This window comes from Capsella rubella, unplaced genomic scaffold (genome assembly GCF_000375325.1).
Source record: "Capsella rubella cultivar Monte Gargano unplaced genomic scaffold, Caprub1_0 scaffold_8, whole genome shotgun sequence".
In the NCBI taxonomy this organism is placed as follows: domain Eukaryota; kingdom Viridiplantae; phylum Streptophyta; class Magnoliopsida; order Brassicales; family Brassicaceae; genus Capsella; species Capsella rubella.
Window position 1 is genome coordinate 5,954,461 of NW_006238916.1, and position 14,556 is coordinate 5,969,016.

General features: G+C 36.2%; 5 protein-coding genes across 6 annotated transcripts in view; 1 reads left to right on the forward strand and 4 right to left on the reverse strand.

The window, feature by feature from the left end:
• LOC17877154 (putative F-box/FBD/LRR-repeat protein At3g49040) overlaps positions 1 to 1,802 on the reverse strand; it is a 6,582-nt gene extending 4,780 nt beyond the window's left edge. Inside the window, exon 1 of the mRNA XM_023777604.1 lies at positions 1,719 to 1,802. Coding sequence (XP_023633372.1) covers positions 1,719 to 1,732 — 14 coding nt within the window. The 5' untranslated portion in view covers positions 1,733 to 1,802. The remainder of the gene's footprint in view (positions 1 to 1,718) is intronic.
• Positions 1,803 to 3,693: 1,891 nt separating this feature from the next.
• On the reverse strand, positions 3,694 to 4,202 carry LOC17875485. The gene has a single exon (XM_006281340.2). It carries the CDS (start codon positions 4,049 to 4,051, stop codon positions 3,809 to 3,811), a length of 243 nt encoding a protein of 80 aa, XP_006281402.1. The 5' UTR covers positions 4,052 to 4,202; the 3' UTR covers positions 3,694 to 3,808.
• Positions 4,203 to 7,303: 3,101 nt separating this feature from the next.
• LOC17875499 (DNA-directed RNA polymerase III subunit RPC5) lies at positions 7,304 to 11,181 on the forward strand. Of its 2 annotated transcripts, none has more exons than XM_023783286.1 (14): positions 7,304 to 7,419; positions 7,647 to 8,066; positions 8,161 to 8,229; positions 8,317 to 8,418; positions 8,502 to 8,570; positions 8,659 to 8,781; positions 8,984 to 9,031; positions 9,134 to 9,240; positions 9,347 to 9,418; positions 9,570 to 9,621; positions 9,759 to 10,384; positions 10,470 to 10,679; positions 10,758 to 10,878; positions 10,964 to 11,181. In XM_023783286.1, the coding sequence occupies exons 2-14, from the start codon at positions 7,662 to 7,664 to the stop codon at positions 11,021 to 11,023; spliced, it is 2,064 nt and encodes a 687-aa protein (XP_023639054.1). In that variant the 5' UTR covers positions 7,304 to 7,419; positions 7,647 to 7,661; the 3' UTR covers positions 11,024 to 11,181. The 2 variants fall into 2 exon arrangements, with proteins under 2 accessions (XP_023639054.1, XP_023639057.1); XM_023783289.1 differs by lacking the exon at positions 7,304 to 7,419 and adding an exon at positions 7,443 to 7,552.
• Positions 11,182 to 11,446: 265 nt separating this feature from the next.
• LOC17876218 (ER membrane protein complex subunit 6) lies at positions 11,447 to 13,048 on the reverse strand. The gene is made up of 5 exons (XM_006281286.2): positions 12,908 to 13,048; positions 12,439 to 12,552; positions 12,150 to 12,345; positions 12,003 to 12,022; positions 11,447 to 11,729 (listed from the first exon to the last, which is right to left on the reverse strand). Exons 2-5 carry the CDS (start codon positions 12,534 to 12,536, stop codon positions 11,699 to 11,701), a joined length of 345 nt encoding a protein of 114 aa, XP_006281348.1. The 5' UTR covers positions 12,537 to 12,552; positions 12,908 to 13,048; the 3' UTR covers positions 11,447 to 11,698.
• An 825-nt stretch (positions 13,049 to 13,873) lies between these two features.
• Positions 13,874 to 14,537, reverse strand: LOC17877042 (biogenesis of lysosome-related organelles complex 1 subunit 2). Its single transcript, XM_006281240.2, has 2 exons — positions 14,364 to 14,537; positions 13,874 to 14,266 (listed from the first exon to the last, which is right to left on the reverse strand). Exons 1-2 carry the CDS (start codon positions 14,445 to 14,447, stop codon positions 13,976 to 13,978), a joined length of 375 nt encoding a protein of 124 aa, XP_006281302.2. The 5' UTR covers positions 14,448 to 14,537; the 3' UTR covers positions 13,874 to 13,975.
• Between the last annotated feature and the right edge of the window lie 19 nt (positions 14,538 to 14,556).

Genomic DNA, 14,556 nt, shown 5'->3' on the forward strand with positions numbered 1-14,556 from the left:
ACATATGCTGAAGCTGTTCAGTTGAAAGTTTGGAGTGAGGCTATGGGTCTTGAAATTGGGGCTCTTGAAGAGAATGATACTTGGTATGTCACCGATCTTCCTCCGGGTAAGAAGGCTCTTGGGTGTCGCTGGATATTTACCATTAAACACCATTCAGATGGGTCTATTGAACGATATAAGGCACGTTTGGTTATCCGTGGTGATCGACAAATTGCTGGGAAAGACTTTGAAGAGACTTTTGCTCCTGTGGCTAAGATGACAACTATTCGTATGTTTCTTAAGGTTGCAGCAGTAAAGCAATGGGATGTTCATCAAATGGATGTGCATAATGCATTTCTTCATGGTGATTTGGATGAAGAGGTTTACATGACGCTTCCGCCGGGTTTTCATTCTTCTGGTTCTAATAAAGTCTTACGTCTTCGTAAATCTTTATATGGTTTGCGCCAAGCTCCGCGGTGTTGGTTTGCAAAGCTCACACAAGCTTTGCTTGGATATGGTTTTACTCAGACATACACGGATTACTCTTTATTCTACTTATCTCGTGGTGATATGCGGTTATATGTCCTTGTGTATGTTGATGATTTGTTAATTGGCGGGAATGACTCGCGTGCTATCTCTGAATTTAAGTGCTATTTGAGTGAATGTTTTAAGATGAAAGATTTGGGTCCATTAAAATACTTTCTTGGTATTGAAGTTGCTCGCTCACCGAAGGGTATTTATTTGTCACAGAGGAAGTATACTTTGGATATTATTGATGAGTGTGGTCTACTTGCCAGCCGACCGGTTGCTACTCCTATGGAGGAAAATCATCGGTTACTTCATCCCGAAGATGGTCCTTATGCTGATCCCGAAAAGTATCGTCGTCTTGTGGGTCGTCTAGTTTACCTCACGGTTACACGTCCTGATCTTTCCTATGTTATACATATTCTTGCCCAGTTTCTTAAGAAGCCGCTGGTTAAGCATTGGGAGGCAGCGCTTAGAGTGGTGAAATATCTAAAAGGTTGCCCCGGTCAAGGTATTCTCCTTGCTGCTCATGGTGATCTCCACCTCTCCGCTTATTGTGATGCTGATCATGCCGCTTGTAAGCTCACTCGCCGGTCGTTGACGGGATATGTTATTCTTCTTGGCGGGTCACCTGTTGCATGGAAAACTAAGAAGCAGAAGACTGTTTCTCTCTCTTCCGCTGAAGCTGAATATAGGGCAATGCGATATACTACTTGTGAAATCAAATGGGAACATGAGCTTCTTTCTTGTTTTGGTATCCGTCATACTGCTCCAGTCTCTCTCTTTTGTGATAATCAGGCCGCCCTTCATATTGCAGCTAATCCGGTGTTTCATGAGCGTACCAAACATATTGAAGCTGACTGCCACTTTGTTCGTGATGCGATTCAAGAGGGTCTTATTGCTACTAAGAAGATTCACACATCCAACCAGCTCGCCGACTTCCTCACTAAGTCACTTGGTGCTCCACAATTCACATTTCTCATTGACAAGTTGGGCATTCGCGATCTTCATGCAACTTGAGGGGGAGTATTGGGGATTATTATGTTAATAATTAGATATTTCCTATTATTGTATCTTATTGTATCTTGTATATCAAGTCTAGAATATTCTCTAGGGCTTCCACTCTTATGTATAAATACTCTTGTAAAGATGAATGAAGGGTAACACTTTTCTTGGCCACCAATATTGTCAATAAACAAAACAAAGCAACATACCATTGTTGTTCCATCGTTGTTAATACATACAACAATTCGCTAAGATGTCTTCTCAATGCTCCAAACGCAAACACAGACTATCCCACGAATCCGACGAAGCTTAGATATGATATAATTCCACTATTCAGCTTCGAAACGTTAGCGAGTCTAGAATACCCTAAAAGAGTAACAACGTGAGTTTTCTACGTACTTCTGGATTCGAAACAAAACTGAATTCAACAATGTACTCACAAGCGGCGAACACAAAAAAAAATGAAGAGGAATATTAGGTTTTCTTTATAAGAAAATATTAGGTTTTTTTTTCTGGTCTCGACTCTTCTTCTTGCTTCTTGACATTGGCCCAATAACTCTCTCGAATTTAATAATTAATACATCACCAAACCACGTTCTTTTTTAGTCTAATAGAATTAAACTATATAATTATCCATCATTTATATAAAAAATAATAATATAAGTCATGATAAATCAACTAATCTAGGCCCAATAATATAAGTCATATTGATAAACTATATAAGACTTTGTTTTCCACGACCAAAAAAAAGTAAGACTTTGTTTCATAGCGTCGTGCTTCGGCTTCTACGTACATATCCATTATTATTCTTAAGTGTGTTGATTCTTGATAACTTTTCCTGCTTACCACAATCGAAAATCATATGTAAGGGATTTAACAACTTCCCTACTTACTACTTAAGAGACGTCACCTTTCCTCCATCGGTTTTATTAGTTTGTCGGAAGGTATGATGTACATGGATGAAAATGTTTTTTTATATACTCGATCAGTTGATCCGGTCCGTCTTGGGAACGTACCGAAGTATTACCATGTGGACTCGTTGTCAACATCTAAATGTTGAACTACCACATTGTCCAACTCCAAGTTTATAATGCTCTCCGGCTAATGTCTAAGGATAGTCATGCCGCCTGTATTTTTGACTAATAAGTAAATCAATTGGGTCAAAATCCAATTTACAGACTTCCCAGAAAAATGTTAAAAACATCAACAAAAAAAAATCGAACTTGAAATGTGGGAGCTTTACCCTTTCACCCATCCTACCACCAGCCCACTTTCTCGGCGGTGAAAATGTTATTTCACCTATTGATTATAAGAATTTATCGTTAAGTTTTTGAATTTTATATCAAATGTATATTTGTATTGTTGTGCCAATCTTCTTTGAAAAATCAAAACTGTTAGCTCTATATATTGTTCAACAAACTCCACCATCTTTACGATCGATTGTAACATTGCCTCTTGTTTTGGCTTCCAACAAAACTGATCACAACATTAAAATGTAATCTCTTATAATAGAATAAATTAACTTAGTCACCTCACCGGAAACTCTTTACAACGGAAACCTTTCAATAGCAAAAAAAAAAAAAAAGTATTGACTCGCACGTATTTAAAAATAGAATTAGCTATACGTAATTACGTATCACCTACGTCTCGTTTAAGTATTTAACTATATATGGAAATAGATCATCTACGTTTTCTTTTAAGCTACCATACCAATATTTTTGCTATGTAGATGTATAGTTGCAACCACCATTCAAAATCTGTATTTGATTCTTTCCAAAAATACAGAGATATCGACTTATTATATAACTTGGTTTGGTTACGTTTAGGATTTTCATTATGTATAGGGGATACCATAGTAATTCGTTTGGATCTTTCAGATCTGAAAACTTTTAATCCACCATTGAAAAACCAATACCATATATAGTAAGCCAAAGTGACTTTAATATTGGCATGTGTATAGAATACGTAAAACCGAAAACTAAACTGGACCAAAGCTAACAGAAATGTCTATACACTTCCACATATACAATCATATATATGAATTAATTAGTGTACAACTAAGTATGGCATAGTAGTTAGATCATCAATGAGTACTAAAGAAACCTTTGACCAAAATAATAGTGCTAAAATAGTCTCATAGCAACAAAATTGGGAAGTCTTCGTTACTTATCAGAGAATATGGAGGATGCTAGAAAAGTCTCGAATTTTATTGCTTATTATACTTACACAGATTTTAGTTGGCAATAAGATTTTGGAAACTAAATAATGAAAAAAAGAAAAGAAAAAAAAAAGGAATTAATTAGAGGGTACAACCACAAAACAAGAAGAAGCAACAGATGGTAGTAGCGATAGCTAAAGATTCAACGATCGAGACAAAACTCCACAAAAGATCATCGATTATGGAGAGATTACCCGACAAAGACAACAATCTCATGTTCCAACCGGAGCTCAGGTAAGAAAGATTCACCTCCGGCCACCGGAATGCCCATGATGACGACAGATACGACGGTAGATCCATCAACGTCCATCGGGAACCTGACATCACCGATTCTTGATCCCTAAGTTTCTTCTTCTTTTAGAATTTTGGCCTCTCTTCAATTATACAAATTTTGTTTCCTGGAGAATTGTGTTATGTTTTTTTGCAAGAAAAATAAAACGATGAGAAAATTTAATAAAAATAATGTTGTGAGTCACTGATTCTGACAAGTGGTTTGTTTATTTGTCTTAAGTTTAATACTATTCTATGTTTAAACTTTAACGTATCTAGTCGACAAAATATCTTAAGCTAGTAGGACCAAAAACAAAAATTTCCCACAAAGAATGATTGATATATGCAAAAAAATCCACTTTGATCCGTTTTGGAAATTTGGATATCCAATAACATGACGTCGAATAAAATAAAGTGTGAAATTACGTATTTATCTTGAATTCTATTCAAATTCAAAATAAATATTTATTATGTTTGGCCTTTTTTATATTCCAATTGTATATCTTAAGATATAAACAAGAGTTTTTTTTTCTTTTTTCTTTTTTAACAGCTATAAACAAGAATTTTATTGGTTTTTTTGCAACCATCCATGAACGTGAACGCTATGTTTGATTTGGTCTTTTGTTAAAATACATATACACGTAAAGAAAATAAATTTGTTATTTTGTTACTAAGTAAGGTATTGGACTACTGCTACAAAACCTTGTTGATGCTTTGGTCCCATATTCATTCGAACGTGTTTCATGCTTTCCTTTGGGTCTTCTTGTGTTTAATTTGTCCCACTATTATTGCTTTGGTGACTGATTGATTATTAGTGACTTAGTGATCAGTGATCATTGTGTTTTGTCGGCAGCTACTACTACTACTACTATATACAGTAGATCCAATTAGTGAATAACCAAATCTAAGTTGAAATGAAATCTTTAGGATAATCAATGCAATTTAGTTGTAGGCATTAACATCCAATTAAGTATTTAACCTCCAAAATTAAAATAACTGAATAACACTTTAAACCTTGTGTTAAATAAAATATACGCGGCTCATTTTTTTTTTTTTGTAAAATATTTATCACATAAACATAAAAATAATATTCAAAAATTACATTTCTGAACTAAAATGATATAATTTTGTATTTTGGTTATCAATCATAATTTGTTTTTACAAAGTACACAAAAATGCCGGCAAATACAACATAGACTTTATTTATTTATTTTTTGAGTAGCGTTAAATGCGAATAGAAAGAACTATGAATTGCAATTGTCTGAATTTTCAGGGAATACGTTTTATTTTTGGGACTCCAATTATTTTGTTATGATTACATCTTGGGTTTAGTCTTTCTTTAAGTCCAATAAAATTTATGTTTCAGTTCACAATGAAACTTTCTTAATTGTGCTATGAAACTATTAATTGTTGATATATATATATATACTTTTACTTTTTGGTCTTAACTCAATATATACAATTAACGTCAAACAAACTCTTGGCGGGTGGAAGTGCTTCAGGAGCATTTCTCTACGGTAGATGTATCTATAATAAATGTCCTGCCAATCGGTAACAGACCAATGGAAGGTAACATAGGATGGCACTTTACTAAAAATGGAAAATACACGGTAAAATCTGGTTATCACATAGCGCGGCTGCCTGATCCAAAATTACCGATTATGAGTATATGTGGGCCGGACTTTAATCCACTTTTAGCAAGGGTTTGGAAAGCGCGGTGTCCACCAAAATTACAATATTTTATGTGGCAGGTTCTGACAGGATGCATTTCGGTTACGGCTAACTTGCAGCGAAAGAAGATTAATTGTGATACTACCTATGTTTGCTGCGCGGATCAGACGGAGACGGTAAACCATGAACTCTTTACATGTCCACCGGCTTGTCAGTCTTGGGCTTTAGCCTACATCTCGTTGAGGCTATAACTTTCCCCACTGAGTCTGTATATGCAAATATGGATTATATTCTTCGGTTAACTTCAACAGGGGATCAAAATGGTTTTTGTCCCTGGATGTTATGGTATATTTGGAAAGCTAGGAATGCCAAGGTTTTCGAAAATGTGGATACAAATCCAACAGAAATAGTTCGGATTGCAAGAGATGAGACGAGGGTTTGGAAGGAGGCCCAAACTGAAGACTTAGGGATCCCCATGGTGCCTCCTCTGGCTAATACCGGTTTACGGGGGCATATAAATAACTTAAATAATATGTTTACTGAGTATCGTTGCTTTGTCGATGGTTCTTGGAAGGACTCTGACTCATTCGCAGGTTTGGGATGGTTCTGTCAGCATGCTCGCATGCTCAGGAGCCTTCGCCAATGATGGGTGCGAAGAATCTCCGCAGAAGTCTTTCTCCACTCCATGCTGAAGTAGAAGCACTAGTGTGGGTCATGCGTTGTATGATTGGCCACAATTTCAGGAATGTAGAGTTCGCTACCGACTGTTCAAACTTGGTGAAGATGATGTCTTCTCCTCTCAACTGGCCGGCTTTCTCTGTCTACCTGGATAATATCACTACTGATAGGGACGAATTCTCGTCCTTTTCTTTATCACTAGTCCCTCGAAACTTGAATGTAAAAGCGGATTATTTGGCTCGACAAGTTCGGTCCATTCCGCAATTAGTCAAATATATAAACAAATGTCTGTCAAATATGCTCATTTGAGCTGATCGTTTGATTCATTTAATGACAAAAAAAAAACAGATCTAATATATATCATGTCATTTAATGATTATATATTTAAATTATACTAAATTTTATATAATGTAATGTAGATTTCACCTTTCTATAATCATTTTAATTAAAATATTATAATTAAAATCAAGAGTCTCTATGAGAAAATGGTCAAATCTATCTAAACAAGTTGTCAAATATTTTTGTCTACCCAAACTTCAATGGATGGTCGTTTCCTACACAAACTGAAAATAGTCAAAAGTTACAACATAAACTTATAATTACTTCATTATACTCCATACTTCAATAGTTAGTCGTTTTATACTAAAAGAAAATATTGATTTTGACGATCTCACCCAATCGTCAACCAATATCAACGATGAGGAGAAAGATAAAGTAGCAAATCACAAAATTCGATTATAAATTTAGATTATAAATTTGAATATATTATCAATCAATCTGGGTAATTAACTAGCATTAGTCGAATTCTAGATATAGAAAGACATACGACAAATTGTTCGGGTTCGTTTTGGCCTAATCACCGATGATTAAAAAAAGATAAATATATCGTTTTACAAAAAAAACCTAAAAGGTCTATTAGCTCTGCTCGAGAAGTCATCTCTCATTGTATCTTTTTTGTTTTCACGTCCCCGGTTCGAACCTTAAAGGTTTCATTTTTTTCTTCAATCTTTCACTTTCTTCGCCGACGTTTCTCTTTTGGCCGGAGCAGTGACCCTTCTGTCGTTGGTTTACAGGTTCTTGCCCTCTTTCTCTTTTCCCCACTTCCCCTTTGTAACAGTTCAAGATTTAGCGATTAAGATTTCTGAAAGTATTGATTTTTTTTTTTTTTGTTCAAAGTGATTTAGACAAAGCTTGAATCTTTTCCATGTATAGAGCTCCTAAACCTTGTTATCATTACGTATTGGGTTTGATCGTTCTTTGCTTTGTTTGATGAATAAAACCCTTGATTGCATTGTCACAGGAAGAAAGCAAAAATATGGACTTTGATGATGAAGACAGGCCAAAGGAGGTTGTTAAAACCCGTAGATTCGCACCTGGCCGTGCCGGGAAGGCTAAACCGAAGCCTAAACCGGAAGCCCCTGTAGCTAAACCGGAACAGCCGGCGCCGCAGTCACAAGAAACTGAGTCTGTGAGCAAGAGTGAGCATGACGTTGATGCTAAGTCCACTGGTACTAAGGTTGAACCTGAGGTGTATAATGGTCCTGTGAAAATGGAGGTTGATTCAAAAGTGGATAAAGAGCCGGAGATGACGGAAACTGACTTCATTGTGGAAGATCAGCTTCCATTGCAGGAGGAGAAAGAGGAGGAAGAAGAAGAAGAAGATGTTGTTGTTCGTGAAATCGACGTTTTCTTCAAACCGTCTATTGATGCTGATACTCAGGTTTACATTGGATTAGATTCGTCAAACGACATTTTGTGTTTTGCTAATCGTTTATGGAGTTTTGATTAATGTGTGTGTTTCTTAAATGTGACAGCTTTATGTTCTACAATATCCTCTAAGACCATCTTGGCGTCCATATGAAATGGATGAACGATGTGAAGAAGTGAGTGTTCTCTTTGTTTGTTGCTATTACTTGATCTGCATTTTTTTTTCTGTTTCTAATCTTTTTGTTTATTTATGTGTCTTTCAGGTTAGAGTGAATCCTTCTACATCGCAAGTGGAAATAGATTTGTCTATGGATGTTCATTCGAAGAACTATGACTCTAAGTTTGGAGTAAATGTGACTAAGCAAGTAGGGTTTTAGTTCTAACCTTGATTCAAGTTGAATCTTTTTGATGCAACTTCATTTCTCCTGTTTTTTGTTCATTTTGGTAGACCTTGAAAACAACGTGGAAGCAGCCTCCTACCTTGGATTATGCTGTTGGGGTTCTCTCAGGTGATAAGGTATTTATTCCTCGTTTTCGAAAGCTTGATAACATTGTTGTGGAATGAGGACTGGATACCTTATTCAATTTGACTTATTGACTTGCAGTTACACTTGAATCCTGTTCATGCTGTTGCTCAGCTCCGACCGTCTATGGATTATCTTTCATCTGACGGCAAAAAGAAAAAAGCAGAATCCACTGAAGAATCTGCTGGAACATCCAAAAAACAGGTATAGATCATGATCCAAAATTTGCTAAAGAATTGAGGTGTATCGATTTGGCTCAATATTTAAAGCGCTGAGAATTATTGCTCAGTGTTATTTCTATTTCATTTCCTTTTTCTGCTGTGTCAAAGATTGGCCAGAGTAGTTTAGCTGCTGATGCCCCCGTTTACATGATTCTAGTTTTGAGTCTATATTTTTTTCGTGGCAGAACAAGGGAGCCCAAGCTTCGATGGATCAGAAACCGATTAATGAAGATGTATGATTTTATTTTGTTTTTCTGTGATCCTTTCTTTTATTTGGGGTTTGTTGGTGGATATGGCTTGGTAAACTTATGCTGCTATCTTTCTTCTTCCTTTAGAATTGGGTTGCACTCAATTATCATGGACTTCAATCTGAATATTGCTCCAGATATCTCAATGGGATGATCGCAAATGGAAACTCTTCGTTAGATTTCAATATGAGCCTGTATGATGTCTTCCTTTTCACTGAGTTCGCCTGAGAGAATTTGGGGTTTTCCTGCTTACCTTAAACTTTTTTCTTTTTCTCAATATCCACTTGTATTTTCTTGAAGGGACGTTTATATCAATGAACTGTGCCATGGAGGAAGCAACAGAAACACTGAATCGAAAGAAACGATGAAAAGGTATGATATATCAGGGTCGTCTAGTTAATATCTTTCATCTATTCATCAAAAATAAATTCGCTGTACTTTACCAATGTCTGGTCTCATGTGTCATCTAGTCAACTTTTGCTCCCTTTCTTATGTTCCTTAAGATGTAGTCTTCTGCCTTCAGGGTCTTGCTCTCCCTGCCACTTAAAGAACGTGTGCAAAAGTTGCTCTGTGAGGTTGGTACCTATTGAACAGCATTATGTTTCACAATTTCCTGTTCTTTTCTGTTTTTCAAGATGAAAGTTCTATGGTTCGTGCTCTTTAGTTTTAGACAAAATATAAGCCATTTGTCTAACTCATTCTATCATAACAGGGATCTGCGCTGCTTCGATACAGTGTTCTTAAGCATTATGCCTCTGAGTTCTCGGACGAGGATTTCTTAGAGGCCCTCCAAGAATTTGGCTGGTTAGTTCAAGGTTTGTGGACTCCCAAAACTAGTTTACTAAAACTAGACGGGCCGGTAGGAGCTTCCAGGGATTATGTCCTGTGTTTGTTCAGCAAGAATACAACTATAAAGTACTCTGAAATTGAAGCGATGGGTCGCCTTAAGGAGACTGCAAAAGCTATTCTGCCTGCATTTGCCAAACAAAGGCCTCTACTAAACGATTGGAAGTTCAAAGAGCCCACTGATGTATCATTCATAAAATCATACCCGGTGATTGTTGAGGAGCAAGATTCCTTTCATACTGAAAGGAAAAAGAACCTAGAGTCAATGATGTCCACCCAAGGAGGAAAAAGCAGAGTTGATAACAGGAGGAATATTGTTGGCAAAAATTCATCAGTTACAGTTAAACCAGAGGTTCCAACAACCCTCTCTGACAAAGGAGGAAGTTCAAGAAATACGATACCTCGTGTTGTTAGACAAGAAATGTCAAATGAACTTCGGGGGGCATTACCAAAGGCCTTAAAAAAGGTGTTTCAAACTCACAAAGTTTGCAGGTGAGATTCTTGGGAACTATACTTTTCAATTATCTGAACTTTGGAATATTTCAGAGTATTGGATATCAAACGGATTTGTGTGCAGGTACGAGACAATCTGCCAAGGACTTAGGGATCTTGCAGTTTTGACATCGAATAATCCAAAAGCTGATTCAGGCATGGCAGTGAATGTGGCTTTAGCTGTAGATGCTCACCAAGACGAGCTCAAAGATGTTATAAGTGAAGTGGCTGTTGACATTCACGGCTCTTTTGTCTCCTTGTCGTCTCCAGACCATCCCGAATATGATCCTTTGAGGTTATTTGTTGTTGGAGCATGATCACATTTCTTCTTTATGTTTCTGTGGAAACTCTAATATCTGTTTTTAATCATCAGGGAAGTGGTGATTTCCCTCTTCCGCGGATCTCCACCTGGAACAAAGCTTATGAAGGCTGATGTATTTGCAGCAGGGAGGAACAAGCTTGAACGTGAAATCACCAACAACGAATACATAAAGGTTTCACTCGAGTTCTGTTCAACTTTTCTGTGTTTTCACCAAAGTGTTGTAGTTTTTAGTCTCTGACTCTGTGCTGCTGCCGCAGGTGATGCACGAGCTCTGTCAAACCAACTCTTCAGGATGGATTTTACAGAAAGCTCGATGATGATGATGACTTATCATCGCTCACAAATCATTATGACTAGATTGAAAATTAGAGAAAAGGTTTTAAGGTTCTATAAATTTTGATATATCCTGAGAATTCATTTTGTAAACAGTTCAGTACTTTTGAGAGTTTAAGTATCTTATTTTTTTCCTTTTCCACATGAAACATCCTTTTTCTATTACTCAAGTAGAGTTGGTGAGATAAGCCACACTGATATAGGAAAGAACATGATATCGAAATAGATTGGGTAACAAGGCTTAGCCAAGAGGTCAACTTTAGAGTTCCAAACCCGGTGGAACAAGTTTAACTACATGCAACCAATACCGAAAGCTGTATTAGAAATTCAATTCCCCATTGCATTGCCCATAGAAGAGCTTCAAACTCGACAGAGAGTGTGTCCTAAACTTTTATATGGAGAAAATATTTCGGTAGGCATCCTTAGGTATACTTGGAGTAAGTCTAAAAAATACTTGAAACTGTTGAATCTAAAGGTTTTCACAGCTGATGTGATTTCAAGTAACTTTGAAACAAAAATAAAATACGAACTCATAATCTGTCGTTCAAAAAGGGAACCAGAGACACATTGTCCAATCTATCCAGTTACTTGAAGAGGCTGCAATCCCGAACTTACTCTTGTGTGTTGTTTCACCATCTTCATTTGCTGCGGAAGTTCCCTCAGAATATGTGCACCAAGTCATATGCAAATCTACTCCATCATTAAGGAAACCTACTCATATAAACAGAGACAAGAGAGAACTCTTTTCGAGTGCACATAAACTTTTTTCTCTATATGCAGTTACCGTTTACTAAACCAAAAAGGCCATTTTCTCTATATGAAGTTACCACATGTTTCTAGGAAGCTATCAATTTAACCTAAATCATACCATAGATGTTCTTCCATAAAGCTAACTAAATCTGCAGTTTACTTTTTCACAATTTCAGAATATGTGTGACAACCAGATCTCGAGAATAAGGATACGTCCAGAATAGCACAAACGACTGCAAAGAGTAAACAACACCATAATTATTATGAGCTTAACAGGTATAATATATATCACATAAGAAGTTGAAATTAAGGATTGTATCTGGAAGCAAGAAAGTATGCAAGAGGGAAATGATGAACTACCATAAGGCCACCAAGAAAGCCGTCAAAAAGGACCCGATTCCACGAATCAAAGTACAAGTCTGCTGAGAATCCTGCCTTAGCCATGAGCCCAACTGATGTGATCAACATCACAACAAAGTAAAATACAAAACCAGTCAAGCCATTGAATCCGATTATTCCAGCAAGGACACCAGCGATGATAGACAGAAACGTCCGGCTGCAAAGCAAGAACACGTTAGGACTTAGGACAACAACAAACGATCATCTTATTCGAGGAAAATAAAAGAGAGAATAGTGTATTGAATCATACCTGTTCTGTATGACTTTCAAATTGTTCTGCAAATTCTCACCACTAAAGGTTGGTATGTCACTCATGACATCCTTTGATCTCTTCTCAGAAGAACCCATTTAAGATAGAAACAATCTGAAACAACATCAAATTTTAAATCTTTATATTGGATTTCAAATCACAAAGCAAGTTCTACTGTTCTAGATTAGAAACCCTAAAAGTATTGATTTTTAAGCAAATTTCACAGAAAAGTTTAAGACTTTATACTTGATTCAGTGATTCCACAACTGGGTTGCGCAAAAGTAATTATATCATTAATATTCGAATCTAAATGTGAAGACTTTAGGATAGCTTAGGCATAAAGTTCCCACAAGAGAGTGGGAGCAACTATGGTTAATCTGATCTGGTTTTGATCGATCTCTTAAAGTCAATTCCGATCTACTTTGAGATCTCTACACAAACATTGAAAAAGCAGTTGAAAAAGACTTACAATTAGAAACGAGGGCAGAGAGACGAAGATCGAAGCAGCTTGTTTGGTACTTGAGATGAACTAATGGAGAGGATGAGCCAATTTGAGAGACAGAGAAAGCAATCAGGCGAGTATTCGTAAATCTCTCTCGAGTTCTCTAAACCCAATCAGAACTTTTTTTACCAAAGAAAAAAAGTAATATATAAACCGGAAAAATTGAACCGGGAACCAAACCGTAACTGGATTGTCCACTATTATCCAATACATATAATGGTAGTTAAATTGCTTAATTCTGAAACAGATAGCATAATTATATGTCACAAGTTTTGACTAGAAAAGCTTATTTCTAAAGAATTGACATCATAGATTTCAGAGATTTTACTTTTTTTTTTAGCTTGTTTGGAGGAGTTTTGTATTAGACATATCTCTAAAAAAATTGATATTTAAGTCGATAAATTTTCGAGTGTGCAAAATCACGAAATTTCTACTTTTTCCATGTGAGTTTGTTGGTATTTATTGGATTCTTTCTCTGAAAAAAATCATTTCCGATAAATTAGTATACGGTAGTATAGTTTAAAAAACTAATATAATTTCAGAATTATTTTATGTTTTAGGTGGTTTTTTGTATTATGTTAATAATTAATAGAACAAAAAAAAAACCCTAATTCAGTTTGATTTTAGTTGTTTTCATATGTAAAGCTCAAATACAAAACAACTAGTAAGTACAAAAATATGCTCATCATTTGTTAGTTAATGGACATGGAACATCCTAAGAAAATAGCTAAAAGAGGCATATTGTGGTTTGGTTTGACACCAAACTAAACCAAACCACTTGTGTTTGAGAAAAAACTTAACCCAACGGTTTGGGCATGGATTGAAAATTCTGTTCGGTTTACTCATCCCTAGTCCACTGATGGTTTGGTTCAAATACTGAGTGTATGAAATCTCATATAACTAACTACAATCTTTGTTAAAACTTAAACCTAATGGAGACAAAAATCTTTTCTTATCTTAACCTCAACGATGAGTATTTGTTACACAATGGTGCTAATTAAAAGAAATCAATCAATCTGTAATCAAACAGAGTCATTAGAGCGATGATGATGATGACGATGAATGATGAGGATGACGATACTCAGTTCGAATTTTGGATTCGAGAACAGAGACATATCGATCTAGAACAGAGATCACAGCTTCGAACTCCGACACTTGTTTCTCGATTGCGTCGATTTGTCCGACAAACTCATCAAAGCCACCACTTTTCGATTTCATCTGCTCCGCGAACACTCTCAGCCCAGCTGCCACGTCACCTAGATCATCGTACTCCGACGCGACTCTCAGATTCATCTTCTCCAATAGATCCAGTTGATTGTTCGTTCCCTAATTGTTTAATCCAATTCCAAAATTTTCAGATCTGTTTTGAAAATTTGATACAAAAAAAAAAAGACAAAATCTGTAATAATAAAAGTTCGTTGACCTGGAGCTCGGATTTGACCATGGTTGATACACTTGTGAAGAGGTTTTGTAGCGATTCAGCTAGATCATCACGCGAATCCGCCATTGATAGAAGATACAGAGAGATACCTCTTCTCGCTAAGATACAAAATAAATGACTCTTCCGTTACTTTTTATTAATTATATACTTAATGACATTCTATTAAAATTATTAA